Source organism: Alligator mississippiensis, chromosome 1 (genome assembly GCF_030867095.1).
Source record: "Alligator mississippiensis isolate rAllMis1 chromosome 1, rAllMis1, whole genome shotgun sequence".
Lineage (NCBI taxonomy): Eukaryota > Metazoa > Chordata > Crocodylia > Alligatoridae > Alligator > Alligator mississippiensis.
Genome location: NC_081824.1, coordinates 11,512,707 through 11,531,824, shown reverse-complemented (window position 1 = coordinate 11,531,824; position 19,118 = coordinate 11,512,707). Strand labels below are relative to the sequence as shown.

General features: G+C 47.3%; 1 protein-coding gene across 1 annotated transcript in view; it reads right to left on the bottom strand.

The window, feature by feature from the left end:
* Positions 1-5,447: 5,447 nt before the first annotated feature.
* LOC102575599 (cytochrome P450 2K4) overlaps positions 5,448-19,118 on the bottom strand; it is a 28,874-nt gene continuing 15,203 nt past the window's right edge. The window contains exons 6-9 of the mRNA XM_019492735.2: positions 15,928-16,069; positions 14,169-14,353; positions 11,296-11,437; positions 5,448-5,876 (exon numbers count right to left, since the gene is read on the bottom strand). Of these exons, the coding sequence (XP_019348280.2) occupies positions 5,689-5,876; positions 11,296-11,437; positions 14,169-14,353; positions 15,928-16,069 (657 nt within the window). The 3' untranslated portion in view covers positions 5,448-5,688. The remainder of the gene's footprint in view (positions 5,877-11,295; positions 11,438-14,168; positions 14,354-15,927; positions 16,070-19,118) is intronic.

Genomic DNA, 19,118 nt, shown 5'->3' with positions numbered 1-19,118 from the left:
GTGGAGCCTGGATAGATTCTGGCCCTTCAGCCTCTCTTCACAGGTCCTCGCCTGCTGCCCCTGACCATGTGAGTGGCCCTCCTTTGGGCCCTCTCAATGCTAGCCACATCCCTCTTGTAGTGCGACACCCAGAACTGGATGCGGTACTCCAACTATGGCCTGACCAATGCCGCATAGAGGGGAAGGATCACCACCCTGGACCCGCTTGTGATGCATCTGTAGATGCACGACAAGGTGCAGTTAGCCTTACTGACTGCTTCCCCACATTGGCAGCTCATGTTCATCCTGGATTCAGCAATGACTCCAAGATCCCTTTCTGCCACCATGTTGACAAGAAGGGAGTTCCCCAGCCTATAGGTGTGTTGCTGGTTCCTTCTCTCTAGATGCAATACCTTGCACTTGTCTGCATTGAATTCCATCCTATTCTCATCTGCCCACCTCTGTAATCTGTTTAGATCTAACTGGATTCTGTCCCTCCCCTTCAGCGTGCCTACCTCACCCCACATCTTGGTGTTGCCAGCAAATCTGGACAGTGTGCTTTCCACACCCACATCCAGATTGCTGATAAAGATGTTGAACAGTACAGGCCCCAGGACCAAGGCCTGGAGGACTCCACTGCCCATATCCCTTCAGGTCGAAAATGACCCATCCACCACCACTCTCTGGGTGCAACCATAGATTCATAGATTTATAGATGTTAGGATCGGAAGGGACCTCAATAGATCATTGAGTCCGACCCCCTGCATAAGCATGAAAGAGTGCTGGGTCTAGATGACCCCAGCTAGATGCTCATCTAACCTCCTCTTGAAGACCCCCAGGGTAGGGGAGAGCACCACCTCCCTTGGGAGCCCGTTCCAGACCCTGGCCACTCGAACTGTGAAGAAGTTCTTCCTAATGTCCAATCTAAATCTGCTCTCTGCTAGCTTGTGGCCATTGTTTCTTGTAACCCACGGGGGCGCCTTGGTGAATAGATACTCACCAATTCCCTTCTGTGCCCCTGTGATGAACTTATAGGCGGCCACAAGGTCACCTCTCAACCTTCTCTTGCGGAGGCTGAAAAGGTCCAGTTTCTCTAGTCTCTCCTCGTAGGGCTTGGTCTGTAGGCCCTTGACCATACAAGTGGCCCTTCTCTGGACCCTCTCCAGGTTATCCGCATCCCTCTTGAATTGCAGCGCCCAGAATTGCACGCAGTACTCCAACTGCGGTCTGACCAGTGCCCGATAGAGGGGAAGGATCACCTCCTTGGACCTATTTGTCATGCATCTGCTGATGCACGATAAAGTGCCATTGGCTTTTTTGATGGCTTCATCACACTGCCGACTCATGTTCATCTTGGAGTCCACTAGGACTCCAAGATCCCTTTCCACTTCCATGCCACCCAGCAGGTCATTCCCTAGGCTGTAGGTGTGCTGGACATTTTTCCTCCCTAGGTGCAGCACTTTGCATTTCTCCTTGTTGAACTGCATCTAGCAGCTGCATCTTGACCATCTAGGCAATTTGACACCCATCTGACTGTGTAGGCATCAATGCCACAGTTACTTAGTTTTTTTTAAGATAATGTGGTGGGAAACTGTGACAAAGGCATTTTTAAAGTCCAGGAAGACAACATCCACCTCAACACCCTTGTCCAGGGACTTTGTGACCTGATCATAAAAGGAAACCAAATTAGTCAGGCAGGATCAGCCCTCAATGAACCCACGTTCGTTGCCCCTGAGCATTACCTTCCCTGCTGGGCCCTTGCAGATGGTCTCCTTGATGATTTTCTCAAAGGTCTTCCCAAGGCCTGTGGTAAGGCTGACTGGCCTACAGTTGCTAGGGTCCTCCTTTCTCCCCTTCTTGTAAATAGGGACCACATTGGCCCTTTTCCAATCCTCTGGTACCTAGTCAGAGCCCCATGAGTGCTCATACAGTCCTGCCAGGGGCCCACTATGACCCCTACCAATTCCCTCAGCACCTTAGGGTGAAAAAAAGCTGGACCTACTGGAATTGGCATGGGTCATAGTGGTGTGCATTGGGACTGACTCCCTTTATTGCTCAGAGGATTGTCTCCTTGAGGAACAACCACCCATCTTGGACTCCCATCTCATTGAGGCTCCGAGACACCAATGCCTCTCCTACTAATCTTCTTAGTTAATTGAAGTCAGCCCTCCTGAAGTTGAGGACTTTTGCCTTACTGCTTGCTTTCACCACCCTGTGCTGGATAGTAAATTCCAGCAGGTGATGATCACTGTCACCCAGGTAGTTGAGTACCCAGAGACCCCTCACCAGGTCATCGCCTGTGGCAAGGACCAAATCCAGCAAGGCATTTCCCCTGGTGGGACTATGCACCTCCTGGGGATAGATGAAGGTCCTGGATCCCAGCTAGGAATCTACATGAGTGGTCAGACCTGGCTGACTGCTCCTCCCAGCAGATGTCTGGGTAGTTTAGGTCACCCATGACAACCACATCCTTGACTTTACAGCCTCTGTGAGTTGACCTGAGAGTTCCAGGTCCAGCTTATCGCCCTGGTGAGGCAGTCTGTAGTAGATGTCCACTATCAAGTCCCTTTCTTCATGACCCCCTTGCATTCTTTCCCAGAACGCCTAAGTTTGCCCCACCTCTCACCCCATCCTGATCCTGGAGGATGTGTATTGCTCTTTGATGTAGAGAAGTATACCCTCCGCCCTTTTTTCCCTGCTCTTTCTCACCTGTACAGCCTGTAGCCCTTGATGTCCACTGCCCAGTCATGAGTAGAATCCCACCAGGTTTCCATGAGCCCTACTAGGTCTGGGTTTTTGCTAGCTAGCAGGAGGGCCAGCTCCTCTTGCTTATTCCCCATGCTTTAAGCATTTGTGTAGAGGCATTTGAGGCCTCCAGTAGGTGCAGGTACTGCCCTCTTGTTCTGTAGAAAATGAGGGTTGGAAGGGACCACAGAAGGTTATCAAATCCAACCCCCCTGCTCAAAACAGGACCTCCTTCAACTACATCCCACCCAAGGCTTTGTCTAGTCAGATTTTAAAAACATTCAAGGATGGAGATTCCCAAATCTCTGTGTAACCTGATAGTTTCCACTGAAAGGGCAGCCCAGTGAGAGAGGACGAGGATGCTCCAGTGACAGCCCCAGGCATGTAGGTGCCCAAGGGTGCAAGTCACTCTGTGAGTATCATGGGCTGTGAATGTGCTACCACATGAGGCCCTGCAGATACCAGAGTGCTGCTGTATCCCATGCAAATGGTATTGGGTATGCCTGTGGGGAGTGGGATCAGAGCAACACTTGGGGCAGGGGAGCAGGAGGGTTTTTTTTGTGGCATGGTCATGAGCAGGTCCCAAGGCTCTGAGCCACTCAGAGGAAGCTCTGTGGTGGAAGAGTACAAGTCATGGGTGACTGGTGCTGCCTTAGTTAGGGGGGGCATGTGCCCCCCCTGTGACTGTAGCCGATCCTGATGGCTGATTGCTGCAGCAAATTACTACAGCTGCTTCTGGGAGTGGCTGTGGCCACTTCTGGGAGTGACTACAGCGATCTGCCGGCGCTTGCAGGGTGGGCACCAGTGCTTCCACCTGCCACTCCTGCCCATTGCCTAAGCAGTGAACATGGCCAGTCAGAGGGTGCACCGGTGCTCTCAGGGGGTGAACATGCGCCCCTGTGCACTCCCTATGCATTGCCACTGGTACAAATGCCCTGAGCTGCTTGCACTCTCCCACTGCCTTGGGCTGCTCTGGAGGCTTGAGGGACCCTCAGGGTCCCAGAGCACTTGCTCGCTTCCTCTGTTTTATATATGGGCACTCAGGGGAATCTCAGGGTGTCTCTCCATAAGTGAGGATGTTGAAGTTCCTCACTCAGTCAGACCTGTGCTTTGGGTCTGGCTGAGCAGGGAAACTAGGGCTTTTCTTTGCCTAGCCAGACCCAGCCCTCCCCGTTTCTCCCACTCAGCTAGACCCTAAGTCTGGCTGGGCAGGGAAAGACCCCTCCCCACTAGGCTAGACCTGTCCCTGGTGATCACTGGGGAATCTGAAAAGGGAAAGTGGGGAGATCACATCATCCCTTGTACTACTCCATCAAGGGTGAGACAAGGAGCAGCATGTGTTTTGTCCAATGAAGCAAATGAGCTGTGCCATGATCCATCACACAGCTGATCCACTTCATTTGGTGACATCTGTTTCTATCATTGGATTAGCTATGTCAGTATGCCTGGAGTTCTGTGTAAAGAGCAAGTTGGAGCCCTAATATACCTTGGTGTGGCAGCAATCCCTCATGGTCAAGGATGATCACTCCCAGGGGTCAAGGAAAGGGTTGTAGATGAGTCTGTTGATGATGAAGAAGGCCACTCCTAGAACCACAGACTCTTTGGCAATTTTCACAGGTGTTGGTTAAAAAGAGGTTTGGAACACTGATTTCTCAGTCTTCCTGCCTTGCCCTACCCCCAAATCACTGGGAGATAGCAAGAAAATCTCTGCAACCTAGAGCAGGTAGATATTAGAGAGGATCATGCTCAGGAGTGTTAATGAAGCAAAGCATCACAACCAGCTTAGTTACAAAAGAAGACTAAAGCAGCTGAAGTAAGTTTGTAGCAGGGACAGAGAGGAAAGTTTTGAAAGCAGGACATGGGTAGTCTTGCCTAATGATTATACACCTGAAGCACTGGTGTTGTCCTGATCAGTTCCCCAGGGAGCTGGAGATATGGAGGAGTTTGGTGTCAGAATTGGATTCAGCAATCATACGCAAAGCAAAGCACACTGGGGTCAAAAGCTGTAGCTGGAGACAGGGTAAGCCAAGAGTTAACCAGGAGTCAAAAGAGTCAAAAACTAGAGCTGAAGGTCAAACTACAATCAGGGAATGACAAGGGTCTTACCAGATCAGAAGCTAAATTTGGAGCCAAGAGTCAGAACCAGAAAACCAGCAAGGAAGCACACAGCAGGCCTACAGCAAGAGCTTCCCCCTTTGCCTGGGCAAGGAGCCTACAGGTTGGGCTTGGCATTCAAAGACTGGAGCAGGTAGGGCCCGCTGCCTCTGGGGACTGGCTGCCCTGATGGCTTACTCAGCCTTGCTGAGACCAAGGTGCTGCTTTGCGCTTTGGTCTTGCTACCAGTGGTACTTGTTCTGGAGATGACTTACCCTGCTCTGTTGATTGGGACTGGCTGGGTGCAAGGTTATGACCCAGATCCATTACACTTCCTATCCAGCTGAAAATCATCCCTGCAGTGGGTATTGACTTTTGAGGGCACAAGAGTCAGCATTTTGGGGGTTTCTCAAGATGTAGATTTAGGAGGATTTCTATGCCAAAGCTACATCAGAAATTTGACCCTGTGTCCTGTATGTATGGATGCATATCTATCTATCTATCTATCTATCTATCTATCTATCTATCTATCTATCTATCTATCTATCTATCTATCTATCTATCTATCTATCTATCTATCTGCTTTCAAGTGTCCCATAGCTATCAATCTAATGACAAGCACAAGCATAGAGATTCCTGTGGTACTTTAAAATATAATGGAAAATACTGAACACAGTTATAACTTTGGAACCCCACTAAGACCTCTGGAATAGTGGGATTACGCATTGACAAAAAGGGAGCCAGGAAAGAGCTGTAACAAAGCACTGGTCAAAGTGTGCTCAAGGCTGCCTGCATTTCTCTCTATTGGCACAATTATATGGGAGGCCTGAAGACATACACGGATAAGATAGGGAAACCAGGTTAGAAGCCCTAAGCCAGAGGCACTACACAGATCTGATGGGGCTTTGGGGGTGTAGTAAACCCAGATGCAGGGGTGATATCCAGGTCTGAGCTGGAAACACCAGGGGCAGGGTGGAATGTGAACTTCTGGAGGAGTCTTGTGAAGAAGAGGAAGAGCTCCATTTTGGCAAGATTTTCGCCTGCACACATCCTCCGACCTGCAAGGAAAGGTATGATAAGTATGAGCATTTCAAAAGCAGCTGTTGATTTAACTGTAAAATGGAACAAATGCTACAGGAGAGCTTCTTGTCTCAGTGAAAACCTGTGTTAATTCAGTACAACGACATCTATGTATGCAATGTTTCAATGGCTAGGGAGTGTGGCATCAAGGAGATTAAGGGGTTTTGCTATGGCTCCGGAAGCATTCATTCAAGTCCTACTCTGGACTCATGATAAAGGTTGTTCCCAGTTTATGCAGTAAATAGCTACGTGGTCAATTTGGCTGGGTAAGTTAAAGGTGGTTCAATCTGGTGCTGGCCACATCACTCCTTTGTGTGCCACTGACTACAGTAACTAGTGTGCTAAACTGTAGGAATCAATTGGGGTGTTAGTGGTGGATGGACCTTCCTTCCTTTAAGATACAGGTCTCAAACATACAGCCAGATATACAGCCCAGGGAGGTGGGTCATCCAGCGCATCATCTTTTTTTTCCTGCAGTTCCCTCTTGAGATTGTTAGACTCTCCCTGAGCTCAGTGTTGAAGAAGAGTTGCAGATAGCTTCATTCACCTTAGTAGTGTAAAACATGATAGTGTTCTCTAGTGAACTAGACCAAGGTTACTTAGATCACCCCCAGTGTGTGCCCAGTTTTGTCTCCATTTTTCTTTCTCTCTTCTCAGCTTCCACCTCCTCCTTTTGTTTTGTGCTAGTACTGCCCAATGGGCATGGCTTGTCTTTGTTGTAGCCCTCCTGTCTCTGTCCCTTTCCTATCCTCAACTATTCTGTTTCTTTCTAACAGAACCAGGATGAAGAGTCAAAAGCTAGAGCTGAAAGTCAAACCAGAATCAGGGGGAACCTGCCCCCCCCAGGGAATTCATGGTAATGTGAACAAATCTTTATGGAAGGAAGAGCACTGGGATGTGTGGGACATTTTGAGAAATACTCAAGCATGATATAGAAGTGGTGCAAATTGTACAAGTGGGCAAGCATGTGAGCCCTGGGCTCTGCCTGTGGTGGGGCTGCCCAACAGGAACAGACATCCCATGCTCCCCGTCCTTCTGCACCTTTTGGCTCCAGCTCTGGCAGCAAAGCAGCAGTGGCAGCATAGGGGTGTATCCAAGTGAGCAAAGGGCATTCTCAGAAATTTAGTTCTGGAAAGTGTCTTGTTTGCTGCTGGGGGAAAATGTCACCGCATGTTTTTGCCTCTGAAAATTGGTGAATTTTCTGGCTCCTTAATATAAGTGTCAGCAGGAAAAAATGAGGTGACATCTTCCTTCAACAACAAAGCTCCCAGCTTCTGGGATGTCACCCACTGCCAGAGTCTCCAGAGCCAGAGATCTGGAAGGAAGATAAAGGAGGTGGGGCAGTGGAGATGAAGGACTGCCCTGGGCGCAGTTCTGGCCAGTTACACCTCGGTTGCACCGAGTTGTTTTTTTTATAAGAAACAGTCACAAGCAAAGAGTTGTGTGTAGATGAGGAGACACTGTATAAGCACAACAGCTGGAATGGATAAACGTTTGAAAACCCAACAGTAGTGGTGTTATTTAGAAGACTTATACCCATATTTGTAACAATGTTACTATTCACCTGTTGCATAATAAGTAAGTGTGGCAAGTGTTACGTCTTGTATTTTTGTGTTATCTGTAACACAAAATACTACGTCAGATACCATGTCTTTGAAGAAGACAGAGTTCCATCTCTTTCAAGAAAAATGGAAACTGGAGGAAGAATGTCTCGCATTTGAAAGCTTCTCTAACTTTATCCCGACTACACAGTTGGTAGGCCTGTGCAAAGTAGCTGGTATTCATTTTGGTTTCGGTCAATTCGGGGGACAGCAATTCGATTGGGTGATTTGAAGCACTGTCCTGAATCAATTTGGCTGAATCTGATTCAGAGGTTCGGCTGCTGCTGAATCAACTGAATCTCCAAATTACACAGGCTCCATCCCTGACCCGCTCTCAATGGCTGTCCCACCCGGCTCCAGCTCCTGGCTCTTTGAAAAAAAAAAAGCTGGCACTCACCGGCTGCTGCCAGGAAAGAGGGGGGGGGTGACCCCCACTGCCCCCCCCGTTCCATGTGGCAAGGAGGGCTCTGCCACGAGCCCTCCAACCCTTGCCCACTCTCTCACCCCCCCGCCCCATGGCTGCCCTGCCTGCCCCAGCTCCTGGCCCTTTAAAAAAACAGCAACAAAAAAGCCCCAACTCACCGGCTCCTGCCAGGTGGCGAGGATGATCCCCACTGCCCCCACTGTCTCAAGCTGCATGGGGGGCTCTGCCATTAGCCCCCAGAAGCTCCAAGGCTGCTGCAGGAGCCAGTGAGTTCAGGTTTGTTTGGGTTTTTTTTAAAGGGTCGGGAGCTGGGGCGGGCAGGGCAGTCCTGGGGGGGCTGGGAGAGCAGGTAGGGGTCAGGGGGCTCATGGAAGAGCCCCCCACACAGTGTGGGGCAGCAGGGGGAAGTTGGGATTTCCCCCCTGCCTGGCAACACCTGATGAATGCGGGCTTTTTTCTAAACAACCGGGAGCTGGGGCCAGGTGGGGCAGCCATTGGCGGGGGGGTGGGTGGGGCTGGGGCAGTGATTGGGCATTGTCGGGTGCTCAGGAGGGCTGCAGGAGCAGGCAGGGGATGGGGTCTGGTGGGGGTCCCCCATGGTCCATTTCCTTCTCCTCTAGCCTTCCCTCCTCTGCCCCCTACTTATCAACATGGAGTCCGGGTCCAGCTCCCTGCTCCAGCCGGTGGGGACTGCCCGAATCGCCAAAGCTCTCGGCATCTTTTCAAATTGATTCAGAGACCTTTGAATCAATTCAGACCTTTTAATTGATCCCCTGATTTGATTCAGAGATTCGGCCACCGAATCGGGCCAAATCCCCTCTGAATTGAATCAGCACCCGAAGCTTCACACAGACCTAAAAGTTGGACCAGTAAAAGACAACACCCCCAGAAATCCTTGCCTGTCCAATAAAATGTAGGATCTTATTAATTCTTTGTGGAAACAAATGGAAAACCTGTGTATTTGGCTTGGCTTGTAAGTAAGCTGTGGCTGCTTTTAAAGAGCTCCCCGGGCAGAGACATTATGAGTCCCGCCACGGCATGAAGCACAGCAAGTTTATCAAGACGATGTGAAGACAAAGTAAGTAAACTCGAACAGTGGTTATGAAAGCATAAAAAGCAAAAAAGAAATCTTCCTCAAAGCCGTGGCACAGCTCTAGTAGAAATGTGTGATGAAAACAGAGTGTGCTCAGAGAGCTGCAAGCTTGTGAATATATCAGCCTCTCAAGAAACAGTAGGTGACAGAATCTGTGACTTCTCTGATAATTTGCAAAACCAACTCCAGAACAAGGCAAATGCATTTGCTTTTAACTTTTCAATAGCAATTGATGAAAGCAGAAAGGATTGTGACATTTCTTTGTGAGCTGTGTTTGTTCCAGATCTGGATCAAGATCTGAATGTCACAGAGGAGTTTGTGCCAGTCAAAGACAACCTCACTGGGGATCATCTTGACCTTCATTCAGGAGAAGACATTTTCAACAGCCTGACCCAGGCTTTGGACAACTTTGGTGTGGACTGGAAAAGGACAGTGAGGGTTGCAACAGATAGGGTTCACTCCATAGCGGGAAGGGAGGCAGGATTGGTGGTGAAACGCAAGTGCAAAGTTCAGAAGAAAATACTGGTTTGGAAGCAAGGGGTGACTTGCTTACAGCGGCCAGGAGCTTGGTGCTTTTCATTTGCATTCTGGCCAAAGGCCATGTGATGAATATTGCAGTAACAATAGTGAATATTATCCGAGTCAGAGCTCCCAGCCTTTGACACTTCAAACAGCTCTTGGAGGAAGCATGGACAGGTTCATGGATTTTACTGCTATGGCTTCATGATTTGAGTTTGACCCGCCTGACTTAAGGGATGGAACCGAGAGCAGGGTATCTGCCCAAGGTGCCCTGCTTAGTAAGAAAGGAAATGAATTATATTAGAAGTAGGTAAAAGAGAGGACATTTGTCTTTCAGAACAGCGATGATGCAGCTATAGTTTTTATGTTGTTTTGCTTTAACCACGTTTGTTTGACTAGCATTTATTTTCTGACAGAATTTATAGGGAAAGGAGGGTTGAATTTCTGAAACTTTTTGTTTCTCAATCAAAAACTTGGTTTTTTTTTTTTCTGTTTAAATGTTAAAATATTCAGATGGTTGTTGTTATTGTTCTTTTATTTTTAGCTTTTGACCTGGATGGGATGTGTTTTTCATTCACTTGATTGGTCAGAATGTAAATACTTTTTAAACTGAATTTCCAAAATCAAATATTTGACTTGATACAAGAAAATCAGAAAATCAGACTTTCTAAATTAAACATTTCAACAAATAATCCAATAGAAACTTCAAAAAAAAAAAAAAAAAAAAAAAAGGAAACATGTCCATGGTGACAACATGAATCTACTTGCAGAATATCTGCAAATACTAGTAATCTATTTTGTCTGGCCTCAGTCAAAATCAACATAAAATTCCCCAAGAAGATGAGTACAGCAGATCAACGAATGCCCTGTGATTCTGAGAAACTCCACTAAACAAGCAAGCTGCTGTGATTTAAAGTATTTTCACCTTTTAAGTTGACTTATTATGTGGCCTCATCAGGTACCCACCAATTGAACCTCGTTCCCATGGAGCCTGGAGCTGGCTGGGACCTGCCTCTGCCCCAAAGAACTTCAGGGGAGGGGCAGGTCCCAGCCCCCTGCCCCAATCTGCTGGTGGTGTAGCTAGCAGTGAGCCCCCTGGGGCCAGGAATATTATCCCTGTTTGGGCTCTGCCTGCAGCTCCCGGGGGAAGGGAGCAATCTCCCAACCTCCACCAGGAGACAACTGTCTCCTGGACCTGTGCTCCCTCCCAGCCCCTGGGCTAACACCCAGGGGAGCTCTCCCTGGCTGCTGCAGGGGGCTGGTGCAGGGCCAGAGCGGGCCAGTGCAGACTGCTGCCAGGAGCAGTAAATCTGCTCCCACGTCCCTGCACATGTAAATGCTTGTCCAGGGTGGGTTTACTCTAGAGTAATTTACTCTAGAGTAAATCCACCCCACAGCATTTGCACACGTAGACACACCCAAAGAGCATATGAGAGAGGGCTGCAGCCAGCACCACACTTCTCTGACTCCCCACCCCAAACAACTAAGTTCCCATTTGCTTGGTTAGAGGAGTGGGCCAGTGGTAGAAGACCATAGTGGGGTATGTGCTTGTACTTCTGGATTTGTAGCAAACTGCCTTAACCACTCTGCCACCACAACACCTTACATCAATGGAGGAATATTAATTCCACAATGGAGAGAACTCATCCACATAAAGGACTGTGAAAGGATATTTGGCTTAAAATGGAAAGAACAACTTTTTAAGTGTTATAAACTACTACATCTTACCTATCTTTCTCTATATATAAGATGGAAGGTACCTGCTGCAAAAGGCATGAAGGCCTCCTTCTTCACAAATTTTCCTTCAGAGTCCAGAAAATTCTCAGGATAGAAATCGTTTGGCTTCTTCCACTGAGACTTGTCTTGCAGCACAGAGGACAGTAAGGGGATGATGTGGGTTCCCTGAAAATCAAATTTGTGGAATTATTACATGGGGGAATATAGCCCCTTAATTTTATTTATGGCAATCAGCATTACCAAACAAAGGCATATTTTTACTGACTCTCTCCAAACTTTTCAACTGGCATGTTTTACATACTGAATACTCCCCTTCTGCCAGACCTTAAACATGGGCTGGGTTCAAATTTGGCACCTAAAATGACTGGTTATCAGTAAGGTTAAAGATTGTCAGTAAAAAAAAAGAAGAAAAAAAAAAGCTGTTGGGTTGGTAACCATGGCAACCCTGCTTGAATACAGTGATGGTTTTACACCAGGGGTTGGCAAAATATGGCCCGTCAGCTGGATCCACCCACCAGGCCATTCTGTCTGGCCTGTGGGGCCCCTCTAAAATGTACACAATTATTAGCTACCATTGGCTGCCTGTCTAAAAGCCAATGAGGCACCAGAGGCAGGAGCCACTGGCTGTAGGAGGCGCCAACTGCAGCAGTAAGCAGCTTGGGCTCTGGTTGCTGTATGATCAACCTAACCCCAACCTGACCTGCCTGGCCTCACCTCACCCTGCCCTGCCCCTGGCAGCTTCTGGAGACCAGAAGCTTCTCCGTAGCAGAGGCTTCTGCCCTGGCAACCCTGTGGCTGTTCCCCAGACCTTCCTCCATCTGAGGGTGGGGGGCAGAGCAGCATAGAGGAGACAGGTGGATGGGGGTGGAGACCTCCGGTGAATGACCCACTCTGTGGGGCTTGCAGGACTATGTGCCTCCATGTTCTGCTCCCAGCTATAGTGCCAGGAGCACCACGTGGAGGCATGGAGCCAGCCCACTGGCGTGCAACTTCCCACAGCTCCTCTAGTATGCCACCAGCCATGTGGGTCCTGGCCATGGAGCAGGAACTGTGTGTGCTGGGATGGGCCAGGCTAGCTCCATGCCATGTCATGCAGGTCCAGGGGTTGTGGGAGTGCGGAGCTCGGATGGGCAGAGTGTGAGTGTGAGGGAGGGTGGGAGGGTGTGGAGACCCCCCCACACACTACCTGCCATGGCGCACAGACCCTGCTGCTGGTGGCAGTGGCAGTGGCAGCAGCAGGCGATGGGTACTTGGGGTGCTTGTGGCTCTGGTGCCTGGTGGCGTGTGGCTCTGGACAGCACTGCACATGGCAACAGCACATGGCAACAAGGAGCTCAGCAAGGCTGGCTGGCCTCTATCATGCAGGGCTCTGCACGGTGCATGTGCAGCTGCTGGCACTCATGTGCCACCAAGGAAAGCCCTGCATGATGGAGCTGGCTGCCTTCCCCGCCATGCTGGGACTCGGCCAGAAGTGGTGAGGAGACCTGCCTCCTGCTTCCATGGTAGCAGTTGGCTCCAATGAGTGGGGCTTCTCCTGGTAGAGTGCAAGTGCTGGGAGCTGCACATGTGACTCATGGAGCCCTGTGCAATAGAGATGGGTCATCCTGGCTACACTTCTTGTCACCATGTACAGCTCTGCTCAGAGCCACATGCTGCCGGGTGGCAGCACCTGCGTGGGCTCCAAGAGCCCTGAGTGCCTGCTGAGGCTGCCAGTGGCGGGAGCTGTGCCCCATGGAGGGAGCATGTCGGGAGTTCCCCCAACCCCCCTCCTCCCTCATACCCCACAAACCCCACATATGCACACCCTGCCCCCACAACCCCCCACATATACACCCCCCCGAACTACATCTTACACCCCACCACACCCAAAATACAAGAGTAATACTTTGTTTTTGACCTGTTATGCAGTTACCTATATATACACTACACAAACACAAATTGTGACACATCTTTTTTTGAAATAACCTGAAAATATGTTATAGTAGATGTTTGACTTTTAGTATATGATTTGTTTTCTTCTGGTTCAGATGGCAACTGCCTCCTCCTAAAAGGAATACTTCTGGGGCAAGGAGAAGGACTTCTGGTGGCAAAGGTCAGAGGTTAGGGGCAGGAGTTCTGGTCCAAGATGGTGACCAGGGGATGGGGGTCCTGTCAAGGGGCAGGGCTATCCATTCAGCCCTCAACAGTTTACCAAAACTCATTAAGCAGAAGTCTAGCTGAAATAATTGCCCACTCCCCGTTTACACTGTGCTGCCCCCCCCCCCCCCCGGGGTCAACTACTTATCCCATACCCTGATACACCCGGACTGCACCCCACACTATGCTGCTCCACAGCCCACCCTGTAGTCTAACCTCTGATGCCTCTTCTTCCCCTGTCCTGGCACAGACCCCAAGGAAATACTATTTGCCTATTTGCGACTTAGCAGTGTTACAAGAAGACAAGACACAGCTGCAGTGGGAGCACCTGGCTGGATGGGACACTAGGGAGCTACTGAAAGCCCTGAAAAGAGCTCCAGGCAGGGTGCTGTGCTTTCACTCAGACATACATTGCTGTGCTCTGTTTGCCCTTCAACATTGTTTCCATCTTCTTCCCAAGGACAGAGCTTCAATCAAGCTCTAGTTGCTTTGTTCTTTATGGATGACTCTTTTTTTAAAAAAAATTATTGACAGGTGTTTTTAGCATTTAAAAAAAATGGAGTGGCTGTAAATATACAGACACTGGGCAACCCTGATGGTAACAGGCAATGAAAAGTGCTGCAGTAGATATTGATGAAATTGCAAATATTGTGGTGGTTTTCCAATCTAGTTTGATTTAATAGCAACTAAATGTGAAAGGAGCGTAAAGGGGAAATGTCAAAAACAAAACAGAAGGAAGGCAGTGTTGCAACCAGATTACCTTTGGAATGAAGTAGCCTTTGAGAGTGACATCTACGGTAGTCACACGGGGCACACTCATTGGTAGGATATTAGCAAATCTCTGAATTTCATGGACAACTGCATCTGTGTAGGGCATTTTAGTTCGGTGTTCGATGCGTGGTAGATTTGATCCTAGAACTCTCTTAATCTCGTCCTGGACTTTTTCTGTAAAACAAGATATAAAAATAAAAAAAGGAGAGCAGCACTCACTGATTCCTGAGAACTGTTTTATGTTTCCAATATGAAATACACAGAATTACAAGTTATAATGATACAATAAGCTTTCAGAAATTTCTCTTTCCAGAAATAATGGGATACCTCCAATATTGGACCTTATTACATTTGCTCAGGACTATCAAAGCCAAATGGAGAGTTTCTGAAAAAAACACATGTAACCTAGTCACTTTATTAATTTCCCACATAATAACATTCAGTAATTAAGCATGAGCAGGACAGAGAGACTTTTATGGTATTTTATATTATGCAGAGCAATATTATTATTATAGTACTCTATAATATGCAGTTCTGTCAAAATCATAATAGTTCACAAACTGTAATTAATGTAAAATTGTATTTTAGAACAAAACCAGGAAAAAATTGATACACATCATTTCAATCTTATGGTTTTTATGTTAACATTATGTTATTTTGCATTTTTCCTTATTATCATGAAATACAGAAAAGACAAAATTTAAATTAGATACTTTGTTTAGTTGAAAAGATAAACCCCAATTACTTATTATTTTTAATAAGAATCTATTTTATTGGAAATAGTAATGCCTTTGTAGCAGTACATTTCCAATTTTTTGATTGAAATGTCATTTTGTCTGAGTGTTTGTAATGCTTAGTACTCTCTGGTAATATGATGTTGCATTCAAATTCAAATTTAAAAAGAATTGTTTTGATTTTGTTTTGTTTTGATAAATGTTTTGATCATCCCTATCCCCCCATTAATTTTATTTTATGGAGGATTTTGAAAATGTGATATTGGGTCTGACATGGAAAGAAAGCCTTTTATTGAATGGTTCCAATTCTATGTGAAATGAATCTTCTTTCATTTGGTTCTACTTTAGGCTTTCTTGCCACTTATAAACAATGTCTAAAAACACTGCTGCACTCTCTTGCCATGAACAGGAAGTATTATTTTTATGCATGATAAATGTAGGCAAGGGAGGAAAATATCTTGATTAGGGGCAGAGTGGGAAACAGTCAAATTTATAGTTCAGGAGTTCCAGGTTTTCAGTCTTGGGATCAGGCCACTGGATCAGCCAACTCTATAATTATTAAGATAATGGAGGCTTAGAATATTGTGACCTGTGCTGAGAGATTTTAATTCAAATATGCTTGTCTTCCTTTGTGGGGAAGATTCCTGTCTCAACCTCCTGTGCCAGTTTCACCTGCACATTTCTAGTGCAAGATGAAAAAATTTGCTTTGACAAGAACACAACATCTCCAGATTTCCAAAAATGTACTAGATATCTGAATCTAGATTAAAGAAATTAGAAAATATAAGACAATGTTAAGCACATATAAATAGAAGCTTTGCACCATTAGCTTATATATTTTAGATAACACCAGCTTATAAGCATTTACTTATATGCTTATGGGGAACTGTTCAGCTCTCTAGGCAGCCTGGCTATCTTAGCTCAGGCTGTAGCAGCTGCTACCTTAGATTAGGGTCCCCTAGTCCCACCTTATGTATGCAGACCACAATCATTAATCCTACAAAAACCACTTACGTTGAATGTGGGGATACTTTATCATTAGTAGAAAGGCCCAGCACAGCGTGTTGGAAGTGGTTTCTGTGCCAGCAAAAAACAAATCACCTACAAGGGTTTTTAGATTCTCATTGTGGAAATAACCATTGGTGTCACTTTTTTCCTGGAAGAGAGGATGGTGTGGGGGGAATAAAGATTAAAACTCAAAGGTCTCCCATTGGAAGTTGAACTAAGAAACATTTATTAAATAAAGTCTATAGTATAAGTGTGTGATAGAGAACCAAGAAGGCTTTGTGCAGATGCCCCAGAAAAGACACTTTTATTTGGTCTACTTAAGCTCAGTTGGCAAAGCTCTGAACATCCTGACCTTAGTCTAGTTAAAAACATATAAACGTGCTTTGCTTTAACATATGGATGTTCTCATTAATGGCGAGAGGACCTTCACATGAAGAGAGTGTAAGAGCCCTATCTTAGACTATGCTGTACTCTTTAGGGCTGGGGACAGGCATTATACATACACCAGTTTAAGTGATCAGAAAATGGTTTAAACCTGTAACAGAACAGAAATTCAGTGCACATAAATCACTGTGCCCTAGCATTGTGATGGAGAAGCCATAAAAGGATCTAAATATCATATTTTATCGCTTGTAATAAAAATGGCTGAAACTGGTTTGAGATAAACCTGATTGAATGTAGTACCAGACTTAACTAATTAGGGTCATACTGGTTTAAGTAATGTCTGTCCCAGACCCACTCCTGGTTTAAGTTAAACCAGAGTCCCCCAGCATCCCAGATACTTTGCAGTCCTGGGCTGTGCTGTCTGTTCCAGAGCAGGGCTGGCCCCGCCCTTCTGCTCCCTGGCTGGAACTCCAATAGAGACTGCAGGCACAGTGGCATCTGCCTGGCTTCCTCCTGCCCACCCACCCCTGCTCAAGCAGGGATCCTCTCCTCCCCTCTCCCATAGCATGGACCATAGCTAGCATGTGGTAGCTACTGCTGAGAGGTGTCTGTGTAAGGCAGACAGGAAAAGGCAGACAGAAAAGTATCTTCTTAGGGCTTTTTGGAGCTAATCAAAAGGTCAGTTGGTAATGTTCCTATGCTCCTCTCTTGGAAAAAAAGTTGTTTAAGAAGAGCTTGAACTAATGAGAGAGACTTTTGTTTTCTTGACGGGGTGCTAAATGCTCTGCTATTAACTCCCTGTTGGCTCCCTCACTGGTCAGGAGCAGTGGGAGGTGGGGGGGGTGGGAACCCCTCCCTAATCAGAGCCTGCTGCTCGTGCCTGGCCATACCCTCCTCAGTTCAGCACTGTGGAATGGAGGGAGGGCTCCTTTAGCATTTCGTGGCTTCTAGCCTAAGACACTGCAGGCATGTTCCTGGATTTCTTCAGTTCAGAGGGGATGTCTGTGCAGTTGCAAACTGGTTCAGCCTAACCAGGTTAGATTAACCTGCAAGGATTGAATCAATTCAGGCTCAGGATGTTTGAATGTCTGTCCCTAGCCTAGCAGTTAGGGTATGCTGTTAAGAAATCAGGAATGCTTGCTCAAGTCTCCTCAGACAGACGAAGAATGTGATACCACATCTCCTGCATCCACTGTGCATACTCTAATCATTAGACTATTGGGAAAAGGCCTCTAGTACCACTTCAACTTGTTATTTTTTTGTGAAGTTTTAATGAGTGGGTGCATTCTAAGAACTCCTGCTCGCTAATCCGCTGCAGGTGAGATGGGTGGAGGAATGCCTGCTCTGTCCAACTCAACAGCAGAAGGCAGGACAGAGTGGCACCTTATAGAGGAATACGGGGCATAAGATTTTATAAAAAAACAGCTTGCCTAGAAGCAGAACATCTAGTAGCCATTTATGTGATTAGGGAATGTTACAATACATCATGAATTCAGTTTTTAGCAGTTGACTAACATCTCTGAATGGCCATGATGGCAAACCTCTACTGACAACTTGCTCCAAAAACATTTGGGCTTCTCCAAAAACACATCCACAGAGAGGAATCATTGCTTCCCTCAAATCTGTCCTTGAAACTCACCTTTTATTGTTATGTCTACAAAAAAATGTGGGCAGATCAGGCAGCTGATAGGCTGAGAGTCTTGCCCATTATGGTAGTTGCAGGGTAACGAGAAAAATGGAGTGCAGACCACTTTTTCACAGGCAGAGCAGCAGTGGGAAAACCTGGTGGTTCCAAGGAAACAGCTCCAAAACTCCTGCTACCCAGAAAAACTTACCTGGTACAGACATGGTGGCAAGAAGTGGGGAACCACAGGTGAAGCCACCCACGCAGTTCATCACCACTTATCAGTGAGGTGGGGGTGGCATGGGATGACATCATCAATCAACACCAGCAGTCAGCTTCAAAAGCCATCTGCTGGGAACAGCCTGGAGGAAGCTGTATGCTCCTGGCCGGCACACCCAGCTGTACTTCAAGCCAGGATACAGTCTCAAAGAGGAGCCTGCCTCCATCAGGAGTGACACCAGGCACTGCACAAGGGAAGGACACTGAAGGACTAACGCGACAGCAATGTGCTGGGACACATGGGTAGGGAGGAGAGATCTCTACCTCCCTGATTCTTCTTTTCAGTTTTGTTGTTGTTGTGATTTTTGTATTACTCCTCGAACCAGAGACTGAGGCCATGTTTAGTGATATTACTGCAAGGGCTGGGGGACCAGGAACACCTCAGGGGGACTCTGGGGTGGAGGACCTGGTCAGCCAGACTGGATTGCCTGTCTGACCCAAGAAATATGGCTGTAAGGAGGAAGACTGTTTTCCTGTGTCTACTGAGCATTTTACAGGCAGAACACAGCAGGAAGGTTGGCTGACATGTGACCAGTGTGCATCCAGTTGCTTTATTTAAATCCGTTAGAGGACTAAAATTCATTAAAGGACTGATCGGGGTGACAACACACACACACTGGTGTCCGAGAGAGCTCAAACTATCAAGTGTATAGCCAAGACCATCTGGTTGGCATATGGAAGGGGCGTAGCGGAGGTGGAACCCCAAGGATGTCCACATGCGACACCTCCAAGCAAGTCCAAGACAGACAGGAACCTCTCACATCTGAACTGAAGAGCAAGACGTGGCAGGTGAGTATCAGGGGCCTCCCTTAGGAGGCAGCACATGGTGAGTGCAAGTGCCAGAGGAAGAGCAGGCGTGAGCCAGGATCACCCAGCTCTGAGCAGCTCGGGAGCAGTTGCTTGAGCTTAG